Here is a 23,732-nt window from a genome sequence, read left to right on the forward strand (position 1 = left end):
ACAAAAACAAAAACAAAAAAAAACCTTGGCCGATACCTCTGCCTCTATCTGCGGATACTGCACACAAGGCAGGAAGATCAAGGGAACCAAGTTGAGGGCTGACTTCTAGGCCGCGATCCTCAACTCCAGAGTCCCAGACTTGCACCACCTGGGGTGCTTCTCTTCCTTCTAGCCAGATCAACTCGCGAGCGCACTTTAGTCTCTCAGGGAACCGTGGGAGAGCGCAGCCAGCAGAGGGCGCTAGAGAGCCCGCGGGCGCCGTCTGGGCGGGGCTGGACCCGAGCTTCTCCTCCTTGAAGGCAAGTTTGGGCGGGAGGCGGACACTGTGGGCGGGGCCAGAGGGGGTTGGGACCAGACCATTCCGGAAGGAAGTGGTTCCGGGTCCCGGCCCGCGGGGAGAGCTGGGTGCTGGTTGGAGCAGGAGGCGGGAGCTGCGCGACGGGCGAGGCGGTGAGGGAGCAGCAACAGCGGCGGCGGCTGTAGCGGCGGAGGCTTCGGCGACGGCGACAGCGACAGCGACGGGCTCTGGTGACGACTTCTCTGAGGGGTGAGCGGTCCGGGGAGTGGGCAGAGTGAGGAAGCCCGAGCCTGGGAAGGAGGGAGGGTGTGTCCTTCGCCCACGAGTGGCGGTTCTCACGGTGGCGGGCGGGAACGGGACTGCGGGCGGACTTGGCTTCTCCGGGGACCTCATCCCTTCTCCGGTTCACGCTGGGGCCAGCGCCTTCCCTAAGCGGCTGCCGCCCCTCGAGGCTCAGGCTCCCTTGGCGCGCCCGCTTGGCTCTCTGCCCTGAGGGGGGGTGGGTTCTGAGGCTGTCCCCGCCGGTGCTATTCCTGAGCCGCCGCCAGCTCGGGCACCTGCCCGCCCCCCCCCCCAACCCCCAGGTCTGCCCGCCCACGGCGGCGGGCAGGTGGCGGCGCCAGGCTCCTGCCGCGTGGGTCCCCGGGGACCAGGGAGGGGGCGGTGCCGGGAGGCTGAAGCCCGAGGACGCGGAGCCCTCCGGAGCGGAGCGATGCTCCCGGCTTTGTCCGCCAAAGATGCTCTGGCCTCGGGAGCCGCATCCTCCGCGGACAAGGTCAAAGGCTAGTTAGCTAGCGCAGACCTCCCTGGGAGGAATTCAGTCAACTGGGCCACCGGTCAGGACCGCCCTAGAGAAACTTAGCCCTCGAAATATGCTTTTTTTTTTTTGTTTGTTTTGTTTTTTTTTTTTTTTTTGAGTTACACCTTGAGTGACTGCTTCTCTGGAACACATTCCAAACGGCCAGGAGAAAATAGGGCCCTCGAGGCTTCCGGTCAGGCTACCTTTTTAACTTTTCTTTTCTTTTATAAGCCTGGAAAGAAAAGCTAGGCCCTTCCCCATGGCAAGCAAGCACTCCACCGTAGAGCTATGTACCTTTTGAGATAGAGTCTCACTCAACACAGGATGCTGTTTAACTCATTCTATTGGTCAGGCTGGGCAGTCCTCGAACTTTGTACCCACTCTCCATCCTGAGTAGATTATAGGCCTGCGTGGCCAGGCCTGGCATATTTAAACTTTTCTTTTTCCCTAGATGTGAACAGGTCCAAAACTTTAAAAGGCTTGTTTGTTCATTTATGTTGAGGCTTTCTTTTTTTCTTCCTTTTTTTTAAAAAAAGGGAGTCTTTAAAGAAAGGATGGTCTTGAACTCACAGTGTAGCCAAGGATAGCCTTGAGTTTCTGACTCCCGGTCTCTGGCCCCTAAATGCCAGGGTTGCAGGTGCATGCCAGTCATGTTTGTTTTATTTTCCTCGGTTATTGATAGCAGTTCAGCTTCCCAGTTACTCCGTGTTCTAAAAAAAATAAAACAAGTTAGTAAGGGTTTTTCTAAGTGAACAAAGTTTGAAGTTATGACTTACTTGAATTATATCTGATTACCTTGTCCAAATCACTTAACTTTTTCTAAGGTATTTCCTCAGCAATGAACAAGGGATTATAATGTGTGTCTTACCTTTTAGGGTCATATGAGACATTTATGAAAGTATATTTCACATACTTTGTCTTACTTACTGCAGGTTTTACTTTCTTGTAAAAATTTCAGAGCACAGAAGCATTTTTTTTTTGTTTTTTTGAGACAGGGTTTCTCTGTGTAGCCCTGGCTGTCCTGGAACTCACTCTGTAGACCAGGCTGGCCTCGAACTCAGAAATCCACCTGCCTCTGCCTGTGCCTCCCTTGTGCTGGGATTAAAGGCATGGGCCACCAACACCCGGCGCACAGAAGCATCTTGAAGCACAAAAATTTTAAATGTAAACTTTTGGAGCTGGGGAAAATGGCCCAGTCAGTAATACTTGCTGTGGAATCATGAGAACTGGGGTTAAGATCCCTTGTACCTGAATAAAAAGCCAGCAGCAAAGTATTTATCTCTAATTCCAGCTCTCAAGAAACAGACAGGAGAGTTTCTGAGGCTGGCTAACCATTCAGATAAGCTGAAATGGTGAACTTCAGGTGGTATAAAAGATTCCTGTCTTAAAAAAAAGTTACGTAGAGAGCTACTGAAAAAGATCTATTTCTCTGCTCTTCTTGGGCATACACACACACACACACACACACACACACACACACACACACACAAGGACATACATATTTCTAAAAGGTCTAGTTTTTGAAATCTATTCTGGGGCTAGGTATGGAATAGCATTGGTAGAGTACTTGTCTAGCATGTTTGAAGCCATGATTTGTATTGCCAGAACTCAAAAGGTAAAGACAAAAAGATTGCAAAATCATGTGTGAGGTGTGTGTTTCTTGCAGTGCTGTGAATTGAGCTCAGGATTTCCTACATGCCAGGTAATCACTTTGTACCAGTTTAGCTGTATCACTAGCCCTCAGTTTTTTTGTTTTTTGTTTTAGTTTTTTGTCAAGCAGGATGCCACTGCTTAGCTCATGTTTGCCTCAGGCTCTTGAGTGTTTGGATTACAGGTATGTGGGACAAAGTTTGGTTGAGAAGCAGAAGTTTGAGGCCAGTCTAGGCACTATTAAGACCTTGATTTAATTTTTTTTTCAAGACAGGCTTTTTCTGTGTAGTTCTGGTTATCCTGGAACTCACTCTGTAGACCAGGTTAGCCTCGAACTCAGAAATCCACCTGTCTCTAAGACCCTGTTTTAATAGGTGTAGTGGGCCATGCCTTTAATTCCAGCACTAAGGAATAGACATAGGCAGATAGATCTCTCTGTGAGATTGAGGCCATCCTGATCTACATAGTGAGCTCCAGAGCTATAGAGTGAGACCCTGTCTTGAAATAACAACAGCAAAACAAACAAACAAACAAACAAACCAAAAAAGGACTCATTTTCAAAGACTCTTAAGTGATACTTTTTGGCCCTACACCATACTCTTTCATACTCAAGTTTGAACTTTAAGTTGTTTTTCATAGTGTATACTGTGTACATTGAACATAGCTCCCTTTTTGTTTGTTTTTTGACACAGGGTCTTATTTAGATCAACTTGACGCAAATTTATAGTCCTTTTACCTGACCCTCCTTCGTGCTGGAATTCTGGGATTATAGGCATATGTCACCACACCTAAATCACTTTTCTTTTTTTTTAAAGATTAATTAATTTATTATATGAAAGTACACTGTAGCTGTCTTCAGACACACCAGAAGAGGGCATTGGATCTTGTTACAGATGGTTGTGAGCCACCATGTGGTTGCTGGGATTTGAACTCCGGACCTCTGGAAGAGCAGTCGGGTGCTCTAACCCACTGAGCCATCTCACCAGCCCCTAAATCACTTTTCTTTCTTCCCTTCATTCTTTTCATGTGACAGGATCTCACTTAGTCCAGACTGGCCTCAAACTCAGTGAGCATCACCTAGATTTTTCATCATCTGCCTCTATATCTTAAATATTGGGATTTTAGGCATGTGTACATCACACTTGGTTTACACCAGTGGGTCTCAACCTTCCTAATGCTGTAACCCTTTACTACAGTTCCTTATGTTATGGTGATCCCCCCAACATAAAATTAGTTTCCTTGCTACCCCATAACTGTAATTTTGCAACTGTTAGGAAACAAAATGTAAATATCTGTGTTTTCTGATGGTCTTAGGGGATCTCTGTGAAAAGGTCCATTAAAGGGGTTGTGACTCACAGGTTGAAAACTACTGATTTATATGGTGCTGGGGACTGAATTTATGGCTTCGTGAATGCTAGACAAACACTGTACTAATTAAGCAGCGTCCTGGGCCTTCTTCCTTTGTTATTTTATTTTATTTTTTGTTTTTTTTTGGGGGGGGGTTTGTTTGTTTGTTTGTTTTTTGAGACAGGGTTTCTCTGTGTATATCCCTGGCTGTCCTGGAACTCACTCTGTAGACCAGGCTGGCCTCGAACTCAGAGATCCGCACCTGCCTCTGCCTCCCAAGTGCTGGGATTAAAGGCGTGCGCCACCACCGCCCGGGATGTTATTTTAATTTTTTAATCTTGTAACTGAACACATATTTATTCTTTAACTTTTACTGATAAATATGTTTACCACAGTGAGTGTGTATATGTGTTGTATGTGTGTATTCATTCATGTCAGTGTTTTCCTTGGTTGTTGTCTATCTTATTTTTAAATGTTTATGTTTTATTATTAGAGTGTGGGAGGGTATGCACGTGTGTGTGCTGGAACACACGTGGAGGTCAGAAAGCTTTGTGGAATCAGTTCTCTCTGCCTTTACATGGATCTGAGAGATCAACTCAGTTTCCAGGCTCGTGTGCCAAGAGTCTATCTGCTGATCTAGCTCATTGTCCTGTGCCTTGTTTTTGAGACAGCGTGTGTTGGATTGGCTGGCCAGCAAATGCCTTTCCAGCCCAGGGGTTACAGTTGTGCTGCTGTCTTAGCTTGTTTGGAGGGAATAGGGATCTGAACTCAGGGCCTCTTGCATGGTGAAGGCTTTACTGTTGGGTCTGTTCCTTCAGCCTCCTACAAGGAGTATTTGACTGGTCATTGTTTTTAATGCATCTCAAAGAATTTGATTATTTAGGCTTTGTGTCTGTACGCACACACACAAGACAGGGTTTTACTCTATAGCCAGGCTGACTTCAGACTAACTGTAAAGCCTGGCTTAAGATTCATAGCTATCCTCCACCTTCCAGCCTCCAAAGTGCTGGGATTCTAGGTGTAAGCTGCTGCACTTGGCTTAACTTTTACTTACTTTTTTTTTTTTTTTTTTACTTTTAAATAAACAGCTCTTTAGGGCTGGAGAGATAGATGACTTGGCAATTAAGAACATTTGTTTTCTTGTAGAAAACCTGGATTCAGTTCTCAGCACCCACATGATTGTTCACAAGTATTGAAACTCCAGTTCCAGGATATCTGATGATTTTTTTTTTTGGCCTTAGTGGGCACCACATGCACAAATAATACAATACAGAACATACATATAGACCAATACTCATAAACATAAAGTAAAAAAATAAATAAAAAGATGCACTATTTCACATGTATTGTATGTGTGCATATATATATATATACATATATATATGTATGTATATATATGCATGTTCATGGCATAGCATGTATGTGGAAGAAAGAAAGACTTGTAGGCTCTTTAAAAAACACATGGGTTCTAGAGATCCAACTTAAGTCATTGTGCTTATATGGCAAGAAGTTTTACCTACTGAGGTATCTCCCCAGCCTGTAAGCACATAAGTATTTTTGTTTTAGTGGCCTATCTTTGTATTTGGCTCTTTCTATTGTGTTTACTTTTCAAATACTTTACCCCTTGTGATCAAAGTAAGAATGATAAGCAAAAGTGGAGTGCTGTGTGCACTTAATGACTCTTCCTTACTGAAGAACTGGTGAGAAGGTAACACACGCTCTGTGACAATGAGAATAATCCATGCCTGGTCTCCTCACCTCTGCTTGCTTTCCCCTTTCTTCTGAGCTCCTTACTGATTGCCCTCTTATTCCTGTGCTCTTTTGCTGCAAAGGGTTTCCTGGGGAATTTTTATTCTTTGAATTTGTAAATACTTGATTTGCATTTAGTGTGGAATCTTTTTGCATAATGTACCCATCTTAAGTGTAGAGTTCAGCATTTTTAGTATTTTGATACAATTGTGCAAACATGATCATAAGTCTAATTCCAGCACAGTTCTTCCCCCCCAAACGTTCTGTTGGGTGTGGTGCTAGATGCCTGGAATCCCAGGATTGGGCTATATATGGAGGGAGGGTCAGGAGATGAGGGTCATCATCCTCACAGCCTGGTGTACAGAGTGAGTTCCAGGACTACACAGAAATGTTGTCTGAAAAAAAGAAAAAAAAAAACAAAAACAAACCAAAAAGCCAGCTCTGCATTTTACACAGATCAGTTAATTCATTTGTCTTTTCCACTATCCACCAAACAGCTTTTAGATTAGAATTGGTATTTTGCAATATCGTGCTCTAACATCATATAAGACTATTAATAAGATCTTTCTTTAACTCAGTACTCAGGAAAAAAGTCTGACTTGGAGGCCTCTTTTATTTAGTAGGCTCAGAGATGAGGCTTTTTACTGCTGCCCAAAGTGGTCTGTGCTGTTTCAGGCTGCCTGCTTAAGGGAAGGCTCCTGGTAGGTACACACAGTTGGGGATAAACACTTGATGTTGTACAGGAACCTTCTGAATGCCTAGGAGAAGGTCCTCCCAGCTCAACTTAGACTTTGATGGCTTGCTCCTCCATCCTGGCCATGCTGTTTTCAGGTTTAGCCTCATGAAGGCCTCAGGTTTGTGAATCTTGCTGTGGACATACTTCATCTGGGCAATTTCTTTCTTTTTTTTTTTAATTAGGTATTTTCCTCGTTTACATTTTCAATGCTATCCCAAAGGTTCCCCATACCCACCCCCCATCTGGGCAATTTCAAGTGAATATACTGTACCTCTTTATTGGCCACATGGGACAAGTCTCCATGAATCGTGTCCAGGGCCTCAGTCTGGCAGGCAAACAGGCCTGTGCTATTGCAGCACCAGCATGTTGCAGCCTCGTCTGTCCTTTGGTCCTCAGGGGGTCTCCCATATTCCAGTGCACATGATTGCTGCTGTAGCTCCATGATATATGACCATATTTCCAACTCCAGATTGGTATCCAGCAGCCTGGCCAGTAGAATGGTGGTGAGCCTCCAGCCCTCTGGCTGATCATGACCTGTTTCAGCAGCTTAGCTTCCCTTGTTAGAATTCTTCACAGCATAACATTTCAAGTTTGATGAATCCTAATTAATTTTTTCTTTTGTTGTTTTTATTTTTAGTGCCATATTTTAGAAACTATTGCCCTATTCAAGGTCGTAAGGATTATTTATATGTGTTTTAGATTTTGTGTATTTAGTTCTTGAATCCATTTTGTTTGTGTGTGCATGTGTCCATGTGCATGACATTTGGGTTGTAATTGTATATTGGCTGATATAAATTCCTTAGTTCACATTTTCCTCTTTCATTGAGGCTTTCAAGATACTACCTTTATTTTTCTTTGTATTGTGTGTGTGTATTTTGAAACTCTAATTCCATCATTTCTCTCTTCCCTTTCCTCCCCCAACTCCTCCCATGTACCCTTATTGCTCTCAAATTCATGGTCTCTTTTTCTTTAATTGCTGTTACATGTATACATATATATTCCTAAATACATAAATATAATTTGCCTAGCCTTTTGAAGAATTTGGTTGTCATGGAGAGCTAGGATAGCCCCAGGGCCATATGGTTCCAGAAAGATGTGAAAATTCTGCAGGGTTATGGGAAGGATCTGATGAAAAGGGAGTTGCTACAGTCTGCTCTGTCAGCTGAATCAGGGTGTGTTCTGCTAAGGCTGTCATCAGGGTTCTTCTCAGCATCCTCCTGGGAGTAAATGACCCTGCTATCTGGGTGTTTGTGTTCAGAGGTAGCCAGATGATTCACTGCTTCTGGTCTTTTATGTTTTACTCTGAAGCAGTAATACAATTGTATTTATCATCTGTTTCTGACATCTCAGTCAATACCATATTGGTTTTAGTCTGTTATTTCTTTTAAAGCTTTTTTGTCCCTTTTAATCAACATTGCTGGCAAAAGAAATGACATTTAAATAGGATAAATCTTTTCTGCGAAGGCCAGATAGTAAATATTTTATACTTTGTATGCTACGTGTGCATCTCTATTGCTGCCACTTCTTTTAGCACTAACAATTCCTCCTTTTTGTGGTACCAGGGTTAGGATCTATCAATCTCTGTTAGTCAATCTTCCAGGTAATTTTAGTGCACACTAAGATTTGAGAGTCTCAACTCCAAGGTGTGTGTGTTTGTGTGGAAATGGTGAGCTTTTGGGTATGGGCATTTTCAATATTTTGGAGTACTTTCATACTGCTTCCAAGCTACTTATATTTCGGTATATTCTAGCAGTGTATTAGGGCTCCTTTTGTGCCAAACATTTGCCTACTCATTAAAGCAATAACCACTGTTTTGGGTGTGAAATGGTTGGGTTTTTATTTGCATTTCCCAATTACTACTTGATCATATTCATAGGTTACTTGAATTTTGGTTTTGGGATACACTAGTTAGAAATTTTGCCTTTTAAAAATACTAACATGTAAATAAATAAAATATGTTGAAATAATTACTGAACAAACCCAGAATCCCCAAGGAGGAAGGAATTCAGAGTTTTTAAAAAAGGAAATTCAAGGAAGAGCACCGACAATGATGGTCAGACAACTCAGGAAAGCTCAGGTAAACTGAGGCAAGGACATTGAAATAGGAGGAGCAGCATGACCAGATTAGGGAAAACAAGGAGTTTTATATGGACGATTAGGGTAAGTAGAGGAGGAGACCAGAAATTAAAAAAAAAAATGTGTGTGTCATGTATTTAATCATTAATTTATTTATTCACTGTTTTGTGAGACAGGCTTTCTCTTACTATCCTGGAACTCAGTTTGACCATGTTGGTCTTTAACTCACAGAGATCCTCCTGAGTGCTGGGATTAAAGGCATATGCCACCACACCTGAATTTAATATTTCACTAATAGTGAAATGTTTGGATTAATTTGGCTCGGGTTTTGCTTTGCTTGTTATAAATATACATTCTCAGTTTTTCCCATTTTAAATTATTTAAGACTTATTTTATGTGTATGCATGGATGGTTATGCTACACATACATGCCTTGGTGCCAGAAGGGGGCGTTTGTTCCTCTGGAACTGGAGTTACAGCTAGGAATCTAATGAGGGTCTTTTGCAAGAGCAGCCAAAGGTATTAACTGCTAAATGATCCTGCTGCTATTGTGGGTCCTGTCGTCATTGCTGCTGCTGCTGCTGCTGCTGCTGCCACCACCACCTCCACTGCTGCTGCCACTGCCTCTGCCACCGCCACCACCTCCGCTGGGGTGGGGGAAGGGGGTTGCTTGAATTATTTCCTTGCTGGGCTAAGGCAGACTGACAGGTGGAGTCTGGGGCCCGCCAGCCAGCCTCGCCAGTCTCGTGCAATCCCCAGGTCCCAAAAAGAAACAAGGTAGCAAAAAGAAGCGGGAAAGCGCACAAACAGCTGAAGGTTGGAGGAGACTGGGCTCTGGCAGAGCAGGACACATAAACCGCGGTAATTTCTGCTGTTCAGGAGCCCCTTCTTCGTTCTTCCCCGTCCGCCCCCCCATTCTTACGTTTGTTTGTTTATTTGTTTATTTGTTTTTTTCCATTGTTGTGAGCGACGGTTAGGGGCTGAAACTCACGTCTCCAGAGAAGGGTAAGACTTGATTTTGATTTCTTTCTACCTGCTTTCTCCCCTCTTCCACAATTCCTTTCTGTCATTTTCCCCTCCCAGTTGCGGGTCTTCCGCATTCCCCTTGGTGGCCACTGGTTCATGGTCTCAGCGCCTGAGTGGTGGTGGAGTAAAGGCGGCAGCGGACATTTTGTAGATACGTTCGCGCCCTTGCCGAGCTCTGCGCGGCTTTTATAGTCGAGTCCAAATGATTACGTAACAGGAGCTGCGCAGCCTGGTGTGCGGCTTCTTCCCCTCTCCTGCGCCGATGGTGGTTTGGGAAATGTAAGGTTTCTCCCTGCAGAAGAGGCACACATACTCATCTCCCACCCTGCGAACTTCACTTGCAGGGTTCCAAGACTTCAATTTGGCTTGTATTTAAGCTAGTTTAATACTATGTCCAAGCCGGGCGTTGGTGGTGCTCGCCTTTAGTCCCAGCACTTGGGAGGCAGAGGCAGGAGGATTTCTGAGTTCTGAGGCCAGCCTGGTCTACAAAGTGAGCTCCATCCAGGACAGCCAGGGCTACACAGAGAAACCCTGTCTCAAAAAACAAAACAAAACAAAAACTATGTCCAAGAAAAGTGCTTGGCTGCCGATAGGGAAGAATAACTAGTTCTATCTTCATTTTTATTTTTAATTTAATTTTGAATATTTTGTGAGAGTTTCATTTTGTAGCCTTTGGCTAGCCTTAAATGCACTATTTATAACAGGCTGGCCAGGGCAGTGGTGGCCCATGCCTTTATTTCCAGGAGGTAGAGGCAGGAGGATTTCTGAGTTTAAAACCAGCCTGGTCTACAGAGTGAATTCTAGGACAGCCAGGGCTACACAGAGAAACCCTGTCTCGGAAAACCAAAAAAAAAAAAAAAAAAAAAAAAAAAACCAAACAAACAAACAAAAAAACAAACAAAAAAACCCAACAACAACAAAACCAGGCTGGCCTTGAAATCAAGAACAGTCTTCTTTACCTTCGGAGTGCTGGATTAAAGGCATGTAGTACTCTTTTTTACTTTTGATTTTATGACTGGCTAGTCCTGATTGGCCTGAAACTCCTCTTTGTAAATCAATCTGGTCTCAAACTCATGGAGAAATGCCTGCCTGCCCTAGCCTCCTAAGTGCTTTGGTTAAAGGCCTGTACGTTGTGTGTGGCCACAATTCCATATTAGAACTGCTGTTCCACAGGCTCAAGTGAATCTAAGGGGCAGATGTATTCTTCGGAAAGTCAGATTCAAAGACAACCTTAAAAGTTTTTGCCTTCCCACAGGGGTTGCATATATCAGCTAACCTGAAAATAAGATATTTAGATTACGATTCATAACTAGCAAAATTAGTTATAATATAGCAATGGAATAATTTTATGGTTGGAGGTCATCACAGCATGAGGAACCCTATTAAAGGGTCATATCACTAAGAAGGTTGAGAACCACTGTTCTATCATAAAACAGAAAACAAAGTAAATGTTGGAAAAGAATTAAATAATTCACTTAATTCAAAAGAGGTAATAAAGGGGGCACATCCTGTAAAATGATGCCTGAGGTTAGCCTCTGGTCTTTACATATGTACACATATATAGAACTCTTTAAGCCAGATCTAAAGACTAGTAAGACCAGATTAATATCTTTTTTATAGTTTTTGCTTTTTTAAAGGTTTATTTATTATGTATACAGCCTTCTGCCTGCATGTATGTGTACAGGCTAGAAGAGGGCACCAGATCTCATTATAGATGGTTATATGCCACCATGTGGTTGCTGGGAATTGAACTCTGGACCCCTGGAAGAATAGCCAGTACTCTTAATTTCTGAGCCATCACTCCAGCCCCCAACATCTTTTTTGTTTGTTTGTTTTTTGTTTTGTTTTTGTTTTGTTTTGTTTTGTTTTCGAGACAGGGTTTCTCTGTGTAGCCCTGGCTGTCCTGGAACTCACTCTGTAGACCAGACTGGCCTTGAACCAGCTCCCAATATCTTAAAACATTAATGGTTTCCATACCTGGGTTCTATTTTTGTACTGCTGCAGTGAATTTTTTAATTTATTAGATATTTTCTTCATTTACATTTTAAATGCTATCCCAAAAGTCCCCTATCCCCCCCCCCCGCCTGCTCCCCTACCCACCCACTCCCACTTCTTGGCCCCAGTGTTCCCCTGTACTGGGGCTTATAAAGTTTCCTAGACCAAGGGGCCTCTCTTCCCAATGATGGCCGACTAGGCCATCTTCTGCTACATATGCAGCTAGAGTCATGAGCTCTGGGGGTACTGGTTAGTTCATATTGTTGTTCCACCTATAGGGTTGCAGACCCCTTCAGCTCCTTGGGTGCTTTCTCTAGCTCCTCCATTGGGGGCCCTGTGATCCATCCAATAGCTGACTGTGAACAACCACTTCTGTATTTGCCAGGCCCCAGCATAGCCTCACATGAGACAGCTATATCAGGGTCCTTTCAGCAAAATCTTGCTGCTGTATGCTGCAGTGAATTTTAACCTTAAGACTTTTTTTTTTTTTTTTTTTTGGTTTTCTGAAACAGGGCTTCTCTGTGTAGTCCTGGCTGTCCTGGAACTCACTCTGTAGACCAGGCTGGCCTCGAACTCAGAAATCTGCCTCTCTCTGCCTCCCGAGTGGTGGGATTAAAGGCATGCGCCACCATTGCCTGGCTAACCTTAAGAATGTTAACTTTTAGAAAATGTTATTTTTTATGTGTATGCGTGTTTTGTGTATGTATGTGACTATGCACCACTTGTGCAGTGCTGGATGAAGCCCAAAGAGGGCGTTTGATCTCCTAAAACTAGAGGTAAAGAGGATGCTGAGCATCTATGTGGGGGCTGGGAACTGAACCCAGCTCTGCGGAAAGAGCAGGCAGTGTTCTTAATCACTCAACTATCTCTCTAGCCCCTGAACTTGAAAAATTTAACAACCTTCAATTATGTACATACATACTATATTTAAATTTATCCTTCAGAAAACGTCTTTCCTTGTTGTCAGTTATGCTTATTTAATTGTATAGTAAATTAATCATTTCAGTAATCTTTGTCAGCTGTTATATCCCTTTGCAAAACCCTGGTCTCTGAACTTAACCCTGGAACTTTATTCCATCAATTAGGGGTTTCCTTGCAGTACACTTTGAAGTTCTTGGGAAGAAAATTTAACCCAACCCATATTTCTTTCTGTCCATTTCTGTCAAAAAGTATAGTGTACTTTAATGTATGGCCAAAGTGAACATTTCGAGCAGCTCACTTGATGCTGCGCTTCAGGACTTTTTCTCATAAAAGCAAGAAGCCAGCCAAGTCTTCTTACCATCGAGTCGGCCGAGCACAGACCGAACGACTCTGAACTAGAGTTAACTCTCTAGAAAGCGTTTTCTAACCTAACTTGGACCTTTGTGATATTCTGAAGCTTTCTTGGTTTTGTCTTTCACTTTTCCTTTTCTGTTTTGGAAAAAAATATGGTGTTTTTTTTCATTATTGTTTTTTTTTTAAACTAGGACTAAATCTTGTTTACTGTATAAAATCTTTTTTTTTTGATACTGGTTTTCAAGACAGGATTTTTCTGTGTAGGGCTGTTCTGGGACTCACTCTGTAGACCAGGCTAGCCTTGAACTTTGTCTCTGCCCGCCTCTCCAAGACCTGAGATTAAAGTTGTACACAACTATGCCTGCTATAAAACCTTACCCTAAAATAGTCTTTATTTTGTGTATGCATATGTGTATGCATAGGTTATATGTGCACACATGTACATGTGGAAGCCAGAAGATGAGTTACTTTACCGTATTTTTTTGTGACATGATCTTTCACTGAACTTGGAGATTGTTATTTCAGCTAGACTAGTAAGCAAGCCCCTGAACTTTCTCTGTCTCTTGTCTCCAGTGCTGAGATTACAGACTTGCACAGCCGTACGTACCTGGCTTTTACATAAGGGCTGGAGATTTCGAGCACAAGTCTTCCTGGCTGATGAGCACGCATTTCAGCTATTCCTCCTCAGCCTCATTTGTTTTTGAGTTGGTTTCTTAAGAGCCTGGACTGTGCTAAGTAGGCTAGTGGCCTGCCTATTTCTATCTCCTTAGCACTGGGATTACAAATGTACACCATGGGCCTATCTTTACAAACCCTTTCTGTGTTTTTGTTTGTTTTCCTTGGCAAAAATGCATGGTCATAACTTTCAGATCTGTTTCTTTTCCTTACCCGTTCCCTTCTATGTTTTCTTTCTAAATTTAACAAAATATTTAGTAATGAAGATCTAATCATGAAACAGAGCAACACAATAAGTTTGTCAGAGTACCAAAAAGGAGTTGAATACAAATTATATTTATGATATTTATGATATAATGAAGATTACTTGTCCACACATTGTTAGACCACAGGATTCTTACCTGGTACAAGTCTTAGATTTTATTGTTACCTGGGTTTTAAGTATTAAAAAGGTTCTTTATACATTTCTTTTAAAATTTAGTCTCATGTTAGTTTAAGTTATAGAATGTTAACATTTCAGGAATAGTTGGCCAAGGTATGAAAACTTCAAAATGACCTCTAATAGGGAAACTATCTTAGTACAAGCAAGAAAGGCAGAAGGAACTGAAGATAGAGTCAACAGTCTTTCTATGTTAACCTTGTTATTTCAGTTTGAAATATAAAAGGTTTCTGGTCCCCTAAAGTGCTATGGGACATGACCTGGGGTTTAGAGAAGGAGCCAGTGGTGCAGGGACCCAGAATTGCTGTTGCACCTAGCCTGCTTCACTTTTATTTCACCACACAGCTATCTAGGAGTAGATAACCTGTAGATTAGTGAAGACGTTAAGGGGAGTCAAGCCTTCACGGCCCCTCGTTTCCTTAACCTGTGATAGCCCAGTGTCCATTCTGAGCAAGTCTGTCTTAAGTAGAGTATAGAAGATCAGAGGGAGTGATAGTTGGGTTAATTCGTGGACAGGCTTGGAGGTTATCTCCCTCAGGTTCTGGGTTCCTTGGAGGGATTTGTAGTTTTTCCACCATTGTATATTCCATGTAACTCCAGTGGCCTCCTGTGAGGACTATAGCTAGTGTCTTAGGATTCAGTTTATAGCTCTTACAGAGGCCAAAGTTATACCATAAGGTTATAAGCTTTTGTTCATGAAGAAGGGAAGGAAAGTCTGACTGGATACATGGTCAGTCCGGGAATGGCTTAAAGATAATCTAACAACTCCATCTACCTATGTAAAATCTCACAATTTTACAAAAAAGCCTTGGCGAATGGCTGAGTGTTTGACAATTCTCATGTCTTCATCACTAGTCGAAGAAGTGAAATAAGAATGCTGGTTAGCGGTAGAGACCACAAAGGGGTTTGGGTTGTAGATAATGGCAGAGATAATAGGCAGGAAGACTACAGGCTGTAAGTGAATGATTAGAAGGCGGCAGTATCTGTGGAAGAGACTATGTTTTGGATCTGAAGATCTACTGATTAATTAGGCTTAGGCTAAAGCGCTTGCTTATTATTACTTGAGTTTAGGCCCTCCCATCTACATAAAAGCCAGGTATAATGATACATGTTAGGAAAACCAGAAATGGGGGGAAGATAACCAAGACATGGATTTCAGCAGCTAGATGGCTAGTCAGTCTAGATGAAAAGGTGCACTCCAGGACAGTTAGAGACCTTACTGTAGAAAGCGAGAGAGAGAAGACATCACCTGAGGTCAGGCCCTGACTCATTCCACACTCATACACACAAAAATGGAATTGATGTTTAAATCCATGCTAACAAACAAGGCAAAAATACCCTCAGTGTTACTCCAGAATCACTTTTCCTCAACAGGTATCTTTAAGATAGTGGTGGCAGGAGAGAGTGAAAGCCTCGGTTGGTCCCTGCACTACTCAGATACAGCTGCTTTGAAAATGCTGCAGAAAGGCAATTTCAGGACAAGTCAGGGGTGGATAGCACGGCTTATAGATTTATAGACCATAAAATGTTCATAGGGGTGAGGTGGGCTTTTCACAGCTGCAAAGATGTTGTCAGTCTGGAGTAGTTTTTTCCTGTTTTTTTGTTTGTTTATATATACTGTTTTATTTTTTAGTATTGGTGTGATAGCAAAACTAGAGATATGTACATATCTCAGAAGTAGCCTAAGAGTATAAATAAAAACAAATCTAAACAATGACAAACATACTGGGTGTGATTAATTCTAGCACTTAGTGGTACAAAGGCAAGTTGAACTTACAGAAGAATTAAGCTTTCTCTTGGCAATCACCACGTTTTAAAGCATACTACAGGCACTTTTTAAAAAATAAACAAACAAACAAACATGCTAATGCTGTATTTCTTTGCAGTGTAAAAAGTGGATCAGGCAGCTCATATGCTAAAGGATGGCACGGTCAAGATCCAGATCCCCCAGGTGGAAACAAAGGTGAGGAGTCCCATGCTTCTCCTAGTTAGCTCGGATTTAGAAATCACTGTTACTGCTCAAGCCTCCATAAGCTCACTGGACCTGGCTGCTCATAGTACTCGATTAATCATGGTAATGGTAGTATTTGTAGATTTGAGGAGCTGATAAATTTGTTTAATTGGGGCTAGAATTACTTTATAATAAAAAGGAATGCAGTGACCACATCCAGAATGAGAAATGTCTTTGAGGTTACTTTTTTAAGCTATTAGGAGGTTTACAACTTTTAGTGTATGTTTTGTTTAATTTTTTTCAAGAAATTTAATCAGAAAATGTTTAATTTTTTTCAAGAAATTTAATCAGAAAATAAAGTATTTCCTAGCTTCTTGGCAAAAAATCAGTTTTGAATAGCTCAATTGTAGTTCAACTCTCATTTGTTTTCTTTGCTAGGAGGTATCAGTACTATAGTTTCCATAATTAGATTAGAATAGTTCAACCAGTTTATTGTACATTAGATGCCTCCCAGTTCTGGGACAACAAGAGTGAGTATCCCATCTTCCATGGCCTTAGCAAGCACACAGACTGGCTACTCTGATACAGTGGGGAAAGCGCTGTGCTTCTGACAGGGGCAAAGCTCTCTGCATCTCTAGGGAGAGAATTCATTCTGTTTTACAACCAGTAAGGTTCAGACTGACATAAAGGACTATTATTACATACAGGAAAGATAAACGATGGTTTTTATGTTAATATAACTTGTTCCAATAATAGAGTGAATCATCAGTCAGTAATTTAGTTTTCATTTTATAAATGTCACAAAATCATGTTCAATTTGGGAGAAGTTTCAAAAAGAAAAGAAACTGTAAAGACAAAAAGACTATATAACAAGGAAGATAACACAGAGTGTGCCTTCTTTTAGCCTTCTTTTAGTTTTCTTTTTTTTCCATTTTTTATTAGGTATTTAGCTCATTTACATTTTATCCTTCTTTTAGTATGACTATTAGAGTAATGGCCTCAGAGACTCTGCCAATGCTTAGTGCCTAGTTTTCTAATTACTTATAGGTTTTTGGTTTTTTTGTTGTTGTTAAGAACTACAAAGAGTTTGGTACTTTGTTCCTACTTAGAAGTCAATATACTACTTTGCTACAAGACACTTCCATGTTAGAGACATTTTCTCTACCTTCTAAGAACCCCTGAGGGCCAGTGCTCTAGAGTGGCTCTGGGTAGATGATGCAAATTTGTCACAGGTTCTGGGGTTTTGACACAGCTGAGGAACTTGAGTCACTTGGAGTAAGCATTATCTTATTATTATGGGCAGCAAACAAGTAAGCTCTCTCTCTCTATCCATGAGGGAGACCTGATCTCTGTTTCCAAGGCTGTTTCCTGGGGAACCAAAGTTGCCAGTGCCCCCACTCATAAGGCTAGAGAATTATCTCCTAACCTTTAGGAGAATTGGAAATGCTAATAACCTTTATAACAAATTTTTCTGGAAGGGAGTACTACATAATAAGATATAAAACAATGTCAGCAGTTTTAAATGTGAATTAAGGGCTAAAGTTAGATCTTGAGTGTTTCATCCTGTCTGGGAAACTTGTGCCTCTGACTCCCGGGTTCTCTGCTTAGCAGTGAAAAGAGATGAAATCTTCAGGAATTCCTCAGAGACTTGAGTTGTTTCCCCCCTGGGATGAGATAAACCATGAAGATGGCAGAGTTTCTGCTTCTGATAAGTAATATTTGCCAGTATGTCTAGCTTGGCAACTCTAGGCGACAATATTGCCAAATCCATGTAAATGTCCTAATGGGTACTGGAGAAGATAGATGTGTTTCCTTTTTGTGTGGAAGACACACATTTGTCCTTAGAAAAAAAGACTTATTCATAATTGAAGCTTCTTAGAGCAGGTAATTTTATTTTATTTTTTCGAGACAGAGTTTCTCTGTATAGCCCTGGCTGTCCTGGAACTCACTCTGTAGACCAGGCTGCCCTTGAACTCAGAAATCCGCCTGCCTCTGCCTCCCGAGTGCAGATAAATTTTAAAATGGCCAGGGTATTCTTTTTTTACTGATTTGGAGCCATTAAGCCCTAAAGGAGGAGATGGAAAATTGGACAGGTCACATGGGGGTTCTTACTCAGATGCAAAAGTGAGCTTCTTCTTTTTCTTTTTCCCTTTGAGGCAGGGTTTCAGTGGCTGACCTGGTATTTAGTATATAGACTACGCTAGATTCAAACTAAGAGATCTGTCTGCCTGTGCCTCACAAGTACCAGGAACAAAGGTGCGAGTCACCATAGCCCGCCCCTTCCTTACTTTTAAGGCTGAGTAACTCAGAGAGTTTTCCATGGATGTGGGAGTCTTCTCAGTAGGAATACAAGTCTACAATTTGGCGATATTAAGTTACAGAAACAATAGATGCAGAAGAGCTATATAATACTGTCCCCTAGAGAGCATTATAGTTGCATTAAAACATACTTTGACTAGAGTCCTAAGTTATTTCAACAGCACATATTTCAGTTGATATGTAAGGGAGGAGATTTTGGAAAGAATAGCAGTTTATGTTAGAAGTATTTATGGAGGGATAGGCATAGTAGTGCACACTTGTATTCCCAGCATTTTATTGGTGGAGGCAAAAAGATTGTGTTAAGTATAAGGTCAGACTTGTCAACAGATATATTCCCAGACAAACCAGTTTGGGTTGTAAAGTGGGACTCTCTTATTTTTCTTAGAAAAAAACCCCTGTTGTATGGAGGCATAGTATAGAAATTGATGGCCTATGTCTCTCTCATTTATTTCTTCCCTGCCCATGGTACCTGGTAAGCGTCTCCTTTGGTAAAGCCTCGAGGGAGAGAACAGTCAGTTGGAAGCACTATAAAAACATTTTTGGAGTTTGGATTGTAGCATCATTGTCTTAGGATGTAATTTCAGAGGTCATCTTTAGTTTTCTTCACACTTTCAACATATTTTTAAAATTTATATATTTACATCGATTCTGCCCCCCTCACAGAGAGCATTCTCCCATCCCCTCCCCTTGTGCATATTTTTTCTAACTTTACTCATGCTTGTTTCTCAGTTAGCTATTGAACCTGAGGTGAGCTTTTCTTGATTGGCACTTTGAAGGTACTACATCTCCTTTTGCTAGAACTTGCTATCAGTAGTCTTTCAAAAACAAGGTTCTGCTTTCTACCTGGTCTGCTCCTCCTCTAATATGATATGTATATTTAACCCATTTTGATGTGTTCATAGAATACATCAGTAAGGATGACAAGAGTATGGTTGTCAGGTAGGACAAAAGAATCATTAACCCATCTCCCTCACACCGGTATACAATTCCAAGTACATATAAAACAAATTCCTAGATTAACCTTGAGTGGGATAGTAGTAGAATTCTAGCAAAGTATTTTAGGTAGGTCACACTAAAACAGTTAATTGTCTCAAAGTGAACTAAACTTCTCTCTGCTTGTTTACATAGGTCATTATCGCCACAATCTAGAAATTTTGAATACCATGAGGAAAGACATTTCCATGGGCACTATGACCCTGAATATAGACATGATCAACAAAGACCCTTTACTTGGAGAATGGATGATGAAAAACATGGACAAAATAAACCAAGGATTCCCCCTCGTGTGAATTCGTATCATCGGTCTTATGTAAATAGATCACCTTCTCCAAATGTAAAACCTGTTGAAAAATTTGATACATATAAGCCTCACCAAGAATATTTTCCTGGCAGAGGAGATGATGACAGACGATCTCAGTATATGCCCACATACACAGAAAGTGCAGCAACCTACATGGAGCACGAAAGGGATTGTTATATCCCTACAGTGCAAGGAAGGTATACTCCTGATGATCACAGAGGTAGAGGTAGAGGAAGTGGGAGAGGAGAGAAGCCACCTCAGATGTCACTGGGGAAGCCACCTAAGATGTCACTGGGGAAGCCACCTCAGATGTCACTGGCAGATTCCTTGAGATTTAAAGAGAAATGGCATGAAGATGAATTGAGACACCAGAGGGTACAAGAAGAAAGCTACCCTCAGTCACCCAGAAGAGGCTCAGAAGACTTTGGCACAAGGAACCCTTTTCAAAAGAGGTACAGGAAATCATTAAGTCTGGGGAATTTGGCATAAAGCCTCCAGTAATAAAGTTACTTTTACGTTGAATATCATAATTTTTTATCTCAAAAGATAAAATAATTTATATTTTGAGTAATTTATGTGGATAGCTAGAATGTAGTTTTGTTTGTTTGTTTGGTTGGTTGGTTGTTTTTTGAGAGGGGGTTTTTCCTGTATAGCCCTGGCTGTCCTGGAACTCACTCTGTAGACCAGGCTGGCCTTGAACTTAGAAATATGTTTGCCTCTGCCTCTGGAGTGCTGGGATTAAAGGTGTGCTCCAGAATGTTTTTAAAAGATGTTGCTTTTAAATTTCCATGCCCCTCTTAATGAGTTCACATGAGGTGGTCTTGCCGTTGCATGATGTATTTTAAGGCCAGTCTGCCCATTATTCTAGACATCAAAAGTTTTACTTCTGTATATTGCAAATGTAAACTTCTTTTTTAATAAACAAAGTTTAATCATATTTATTAATAACAAGACTTTTTTTTTAAATGTAAGTATAAATTCAACTTCCATCATTTCAGTTAACTTCAAATTATTCTTTCCAAATTAAAACAATATACCAAACAGGACAAGTGATATATTTAAATCCAAGACTTCTATTAAGTTATAAATGAGTAAATCATGAAATAAAAAAAATTTTTTTTGTGGTTTTTCGAGACAGGGTTTCTCTATAGCCCTGGCTGTCCTGGAACTCACTTTGTAGACCAGGTTGGCCTCGAACTCAGAAATCCACCTGCCTCTGCCTCCCAAGTGCTGGGATTAAAGGCGTGCGCTACCACGCCCGGCTACATGGGGTCTTTTATGGTACAAACTCTGCCACATAAGCTTCTTTATGTCATTACAGGTATCCCGAGGATCATGATTTCAGAAAGTATGGCTACACATCAAAAAGACCTACAGATGCAGCAAGGTATGAAAATAGAGATCCAGCCAGAATCCCAAAGTGGAAGCCTGAGCATTCTTTTCTACCTTTCCAAGAGAAGAAAGAAGAGTGGAGCTTTGGAGCCCAAGGTCACAGATATACTGAGAGAGAGTACCCAGAGAGAAGCTCGACAACCAGAGTATCCTACGACTACCGTCACAAACATCATAAGCTCTCAGAGAGCGAGCAGGACTTTCCTGATGGCAGATTTCACAAGCACTTAAAGGAAGAAGACAGAAAATACAGTTCTATAAAAGCTCCTGCAAATAGAGAGTTAGATTGTTTCAGTACTACAAGAGGAAGAGAAATTGAGAATGAGCAAATCAATGGACCTTTTTATCTCTACAACAAAAACTCTGTTTCCTATAATCATACAAATATAAAGGATGCTGATTTGGAGCCTTGCAATGACAAATGGAAGAAAAAAATTAGTAAAGAAGATTGCAGAAAAGAGAATGCATCTTTTAGTAAACAGTTTGATACAAGCCCAAAACCTGAAGAGAAATGCTATTCACTTATCAAGAAGAAACCACTTTCTGTCAAAGTAGACAGAAACAAGACAGACACATTTAGGTATTAGCTTTTTAAGAAATATTAATAGATTTTTACACCTTAATTTGCAGCTTCCAAGATGAAGTTTATATTATTGGCTAGAGTATATTACATGTTCAAAAGATTACCAATAATTTCTTCCAAAGTCCTGGAATGAAGATAAATTATGAAGTTAGTAATAGGTGGTGATCTTGTGTCTTCTGGTTCCCATATCTTATCTCCAAGTAATTCTTGGGTATGGGCATTTCAAGGAATTGGTAATCTTTAAGAAGTTATATGTTTTTATACTGCCAGGTTTTTGTTTGTCTTTTTAAATCCAGGGATATACTAAGGAGAATTCAGCTTTTGTTGTTTTTTTGGTGTTTTGTTTTGTTTCGTTTTGAGATAGGGTCTCACTATGTAGCTCTGGCTGTCCCCTATGTAGACCAGGCTGGCCTCAAACTCACAAAGATCCATCTGCTGCTGCCTCCTGAGTGCTGGGATTAGAGGCATGAGACACTCACCAGGCCAGCATCTATTTTTTATGCAGCTTCTCAGGCTGTCCTTTGCTGCTTTTGACATTCATAGACTCTTTTAGCAGGAAGAGATCTTAGCAGGTTCTTATTCTGTAGAGAAAAGTTAGGTTTGAGAAACGAATAGAGCTCAAATCCTCATGCCTTCTTGGGGTCCCAGGAGACATGATTTGATGTAATCCCTACTGTGATTTCAGCATGACTTTAGTTTGACTAGATTATTCTTCAAGATAGAAGGAATGAGACTGTAGTGTTTCTGTATTTGGCTGATGGAAGAATGCTAGTGCACATGTGCCATGGCAGGTATGTAGCGGTCAGAGGACCTCTTTTGGGGGACAATTTTAGGAGTTGTTTTCTTTCCTTCCACCATGGGTTCTAGGAACCAGACTTGCATTGCAGGTTCTTTCTTGTACCTGCTAAACTGTCTTGCTGTTCCACAGTTAATTTCTAAATAGATTTAGTTTCAAAACATTATTCTAAGCTTCTCATTGCTTTTGGTGAGAATTTTTTTTAAAGATTTATTTATTTATTTCATTTATATGAGTACACTGTAGCTGATTTTAGACACACCAGAAGAGGCTATCAGATCCCATTTACAGATGGTTGTGAGCCACCATGTGGTTGCTGGGAATTGAACTCAGGTCCTCTGGAAGAGCAGTCAGTGCTCTTAACCACTGAGCCATCTCTCCAGCCCTTGGTGAAAATTTTAATAGTTAAAATTTTAGGTTTCGTAATAGCTTTTAAAGTATGGTGGTATTTCAGAGTGGCTGATTAAAACGTTTTGACAATAATAAAGTAGAAAATAGTCTGATTATTTTTTTATATTAGGTGACTTTAATGCCTTATGTGTTTGAAGGTAAAATTCACTTAGAATTGTAATTATTGTTATTTGAAAAGAGCTCAGAACCATTTATCTATACTTATTTTCCATTTGTGGTTTATTAGTTTTATAACATGTAATTTTAGTGCCTAAATTATGGCAGAATAATTAAATCTTTTTAATATTTAGCTATCTTAGCATTAACAAATTCCTTCCTTGGCAAAATAGCAAAAATTACAAATTTAATTAAATATTTGAAATTATTTTAGGTCTACTTCTAGATATTCTGCAGAGAGACAGATATCACATGATTTGGTTGCTATTGGCAAAACAAGTGACAATTTTCATCCAGTATTTCAACATCTTGACTCGACTCAGAATCCTGAAAATAAACCTACTGAAGAATTTGCTCAGGAAATCATAACACTAATCCACAAAGTTAAAGGTTGGTATGTTTTACACAAACATTAAGTATAGCACAAAAATAATGTACCAACTTTTCCCAAGATACAAGTACCTTTAATGTAGCTTAATTGTAATTAATATTCCATTTTAAGTAGGTCATAAATTAGGAAATCTGTTGGAGAGAGTACCAGACATTCACTCAAGACTAGTTTTTCTTTTTATGTATTTTCAATAACTTCCTGCTTTTAAATGCTAGTAGATTACAAAAAATTAGTCAGAAAATGATCAGACTACTCCAAATGACAGACATTAAAAAGCCTAATAAAGGAGGAAGAAGCAACAAAAACAGGTATACGTCCTAGACACTGCAGAAGTCTAGGTTATTTTGTGACATTAGCAACACTTCCCCA

At 40.8% G+C, this 23,732-nt stretch overlaps 1 protein-coding gene across 9 annotated transcripts in view; it reads left to right on the forward strand.

The window, feature by feature from the left end:
* Positions 1–353: 353 nt before the first annotated feature.
* Bclaf3 (Bclaf1 and Thrap3 family member 3) overlaps positions 354–23,732 on the forward strand; it is a 60,440-nt gene continuing 37,061 nt past the window's right edge. For 6 of the 9 annotated variants that reach the window (NR_152562.1, NM_001358940.1, NM_001033472.2 and 3 more), the window contains exons 1-5: positions 380–547; positions 15,951–16,027; positions 19,463–20,086; positions 20,956–21,606; positions 23,187–23,362. Coding sequence is in view for 7 of the 9 variants with exons in the window: in NM_001358940.1 (NP_001345869.1) it covers positions 15,987–16,027; positions 19,463–20,086; positions 20,956–21,606; positions 23,187–23,362 (1,492 nt within the window). In the remaining 2 variants the exon portion in view is untranslated. Of the gene's footprint in view, positions 548–15,950; positions 16,028–19,462; positions 20,087–20,955; positions 21,607–23,186; positions 23,363–23,732 lie in introns of all 9 variants that reach the window. The other 3 variants (XM_011247837.2, XM_017318534.2, XR_003953013.1) reach the window with 2 other exon arrangements.

This window comes from Mus musculus, chromosome X (assembly GCF_000001635.26).
Source record: "Mus musculus strain C57BL/6J chromosome X, GRCm38.p6 C57BL/6J".
Lineage (NCBI taxonomy): Eukaryota > Metazoa > Chordata > Mammalia > Rodentia > Muridae > Mus > Mus musculus.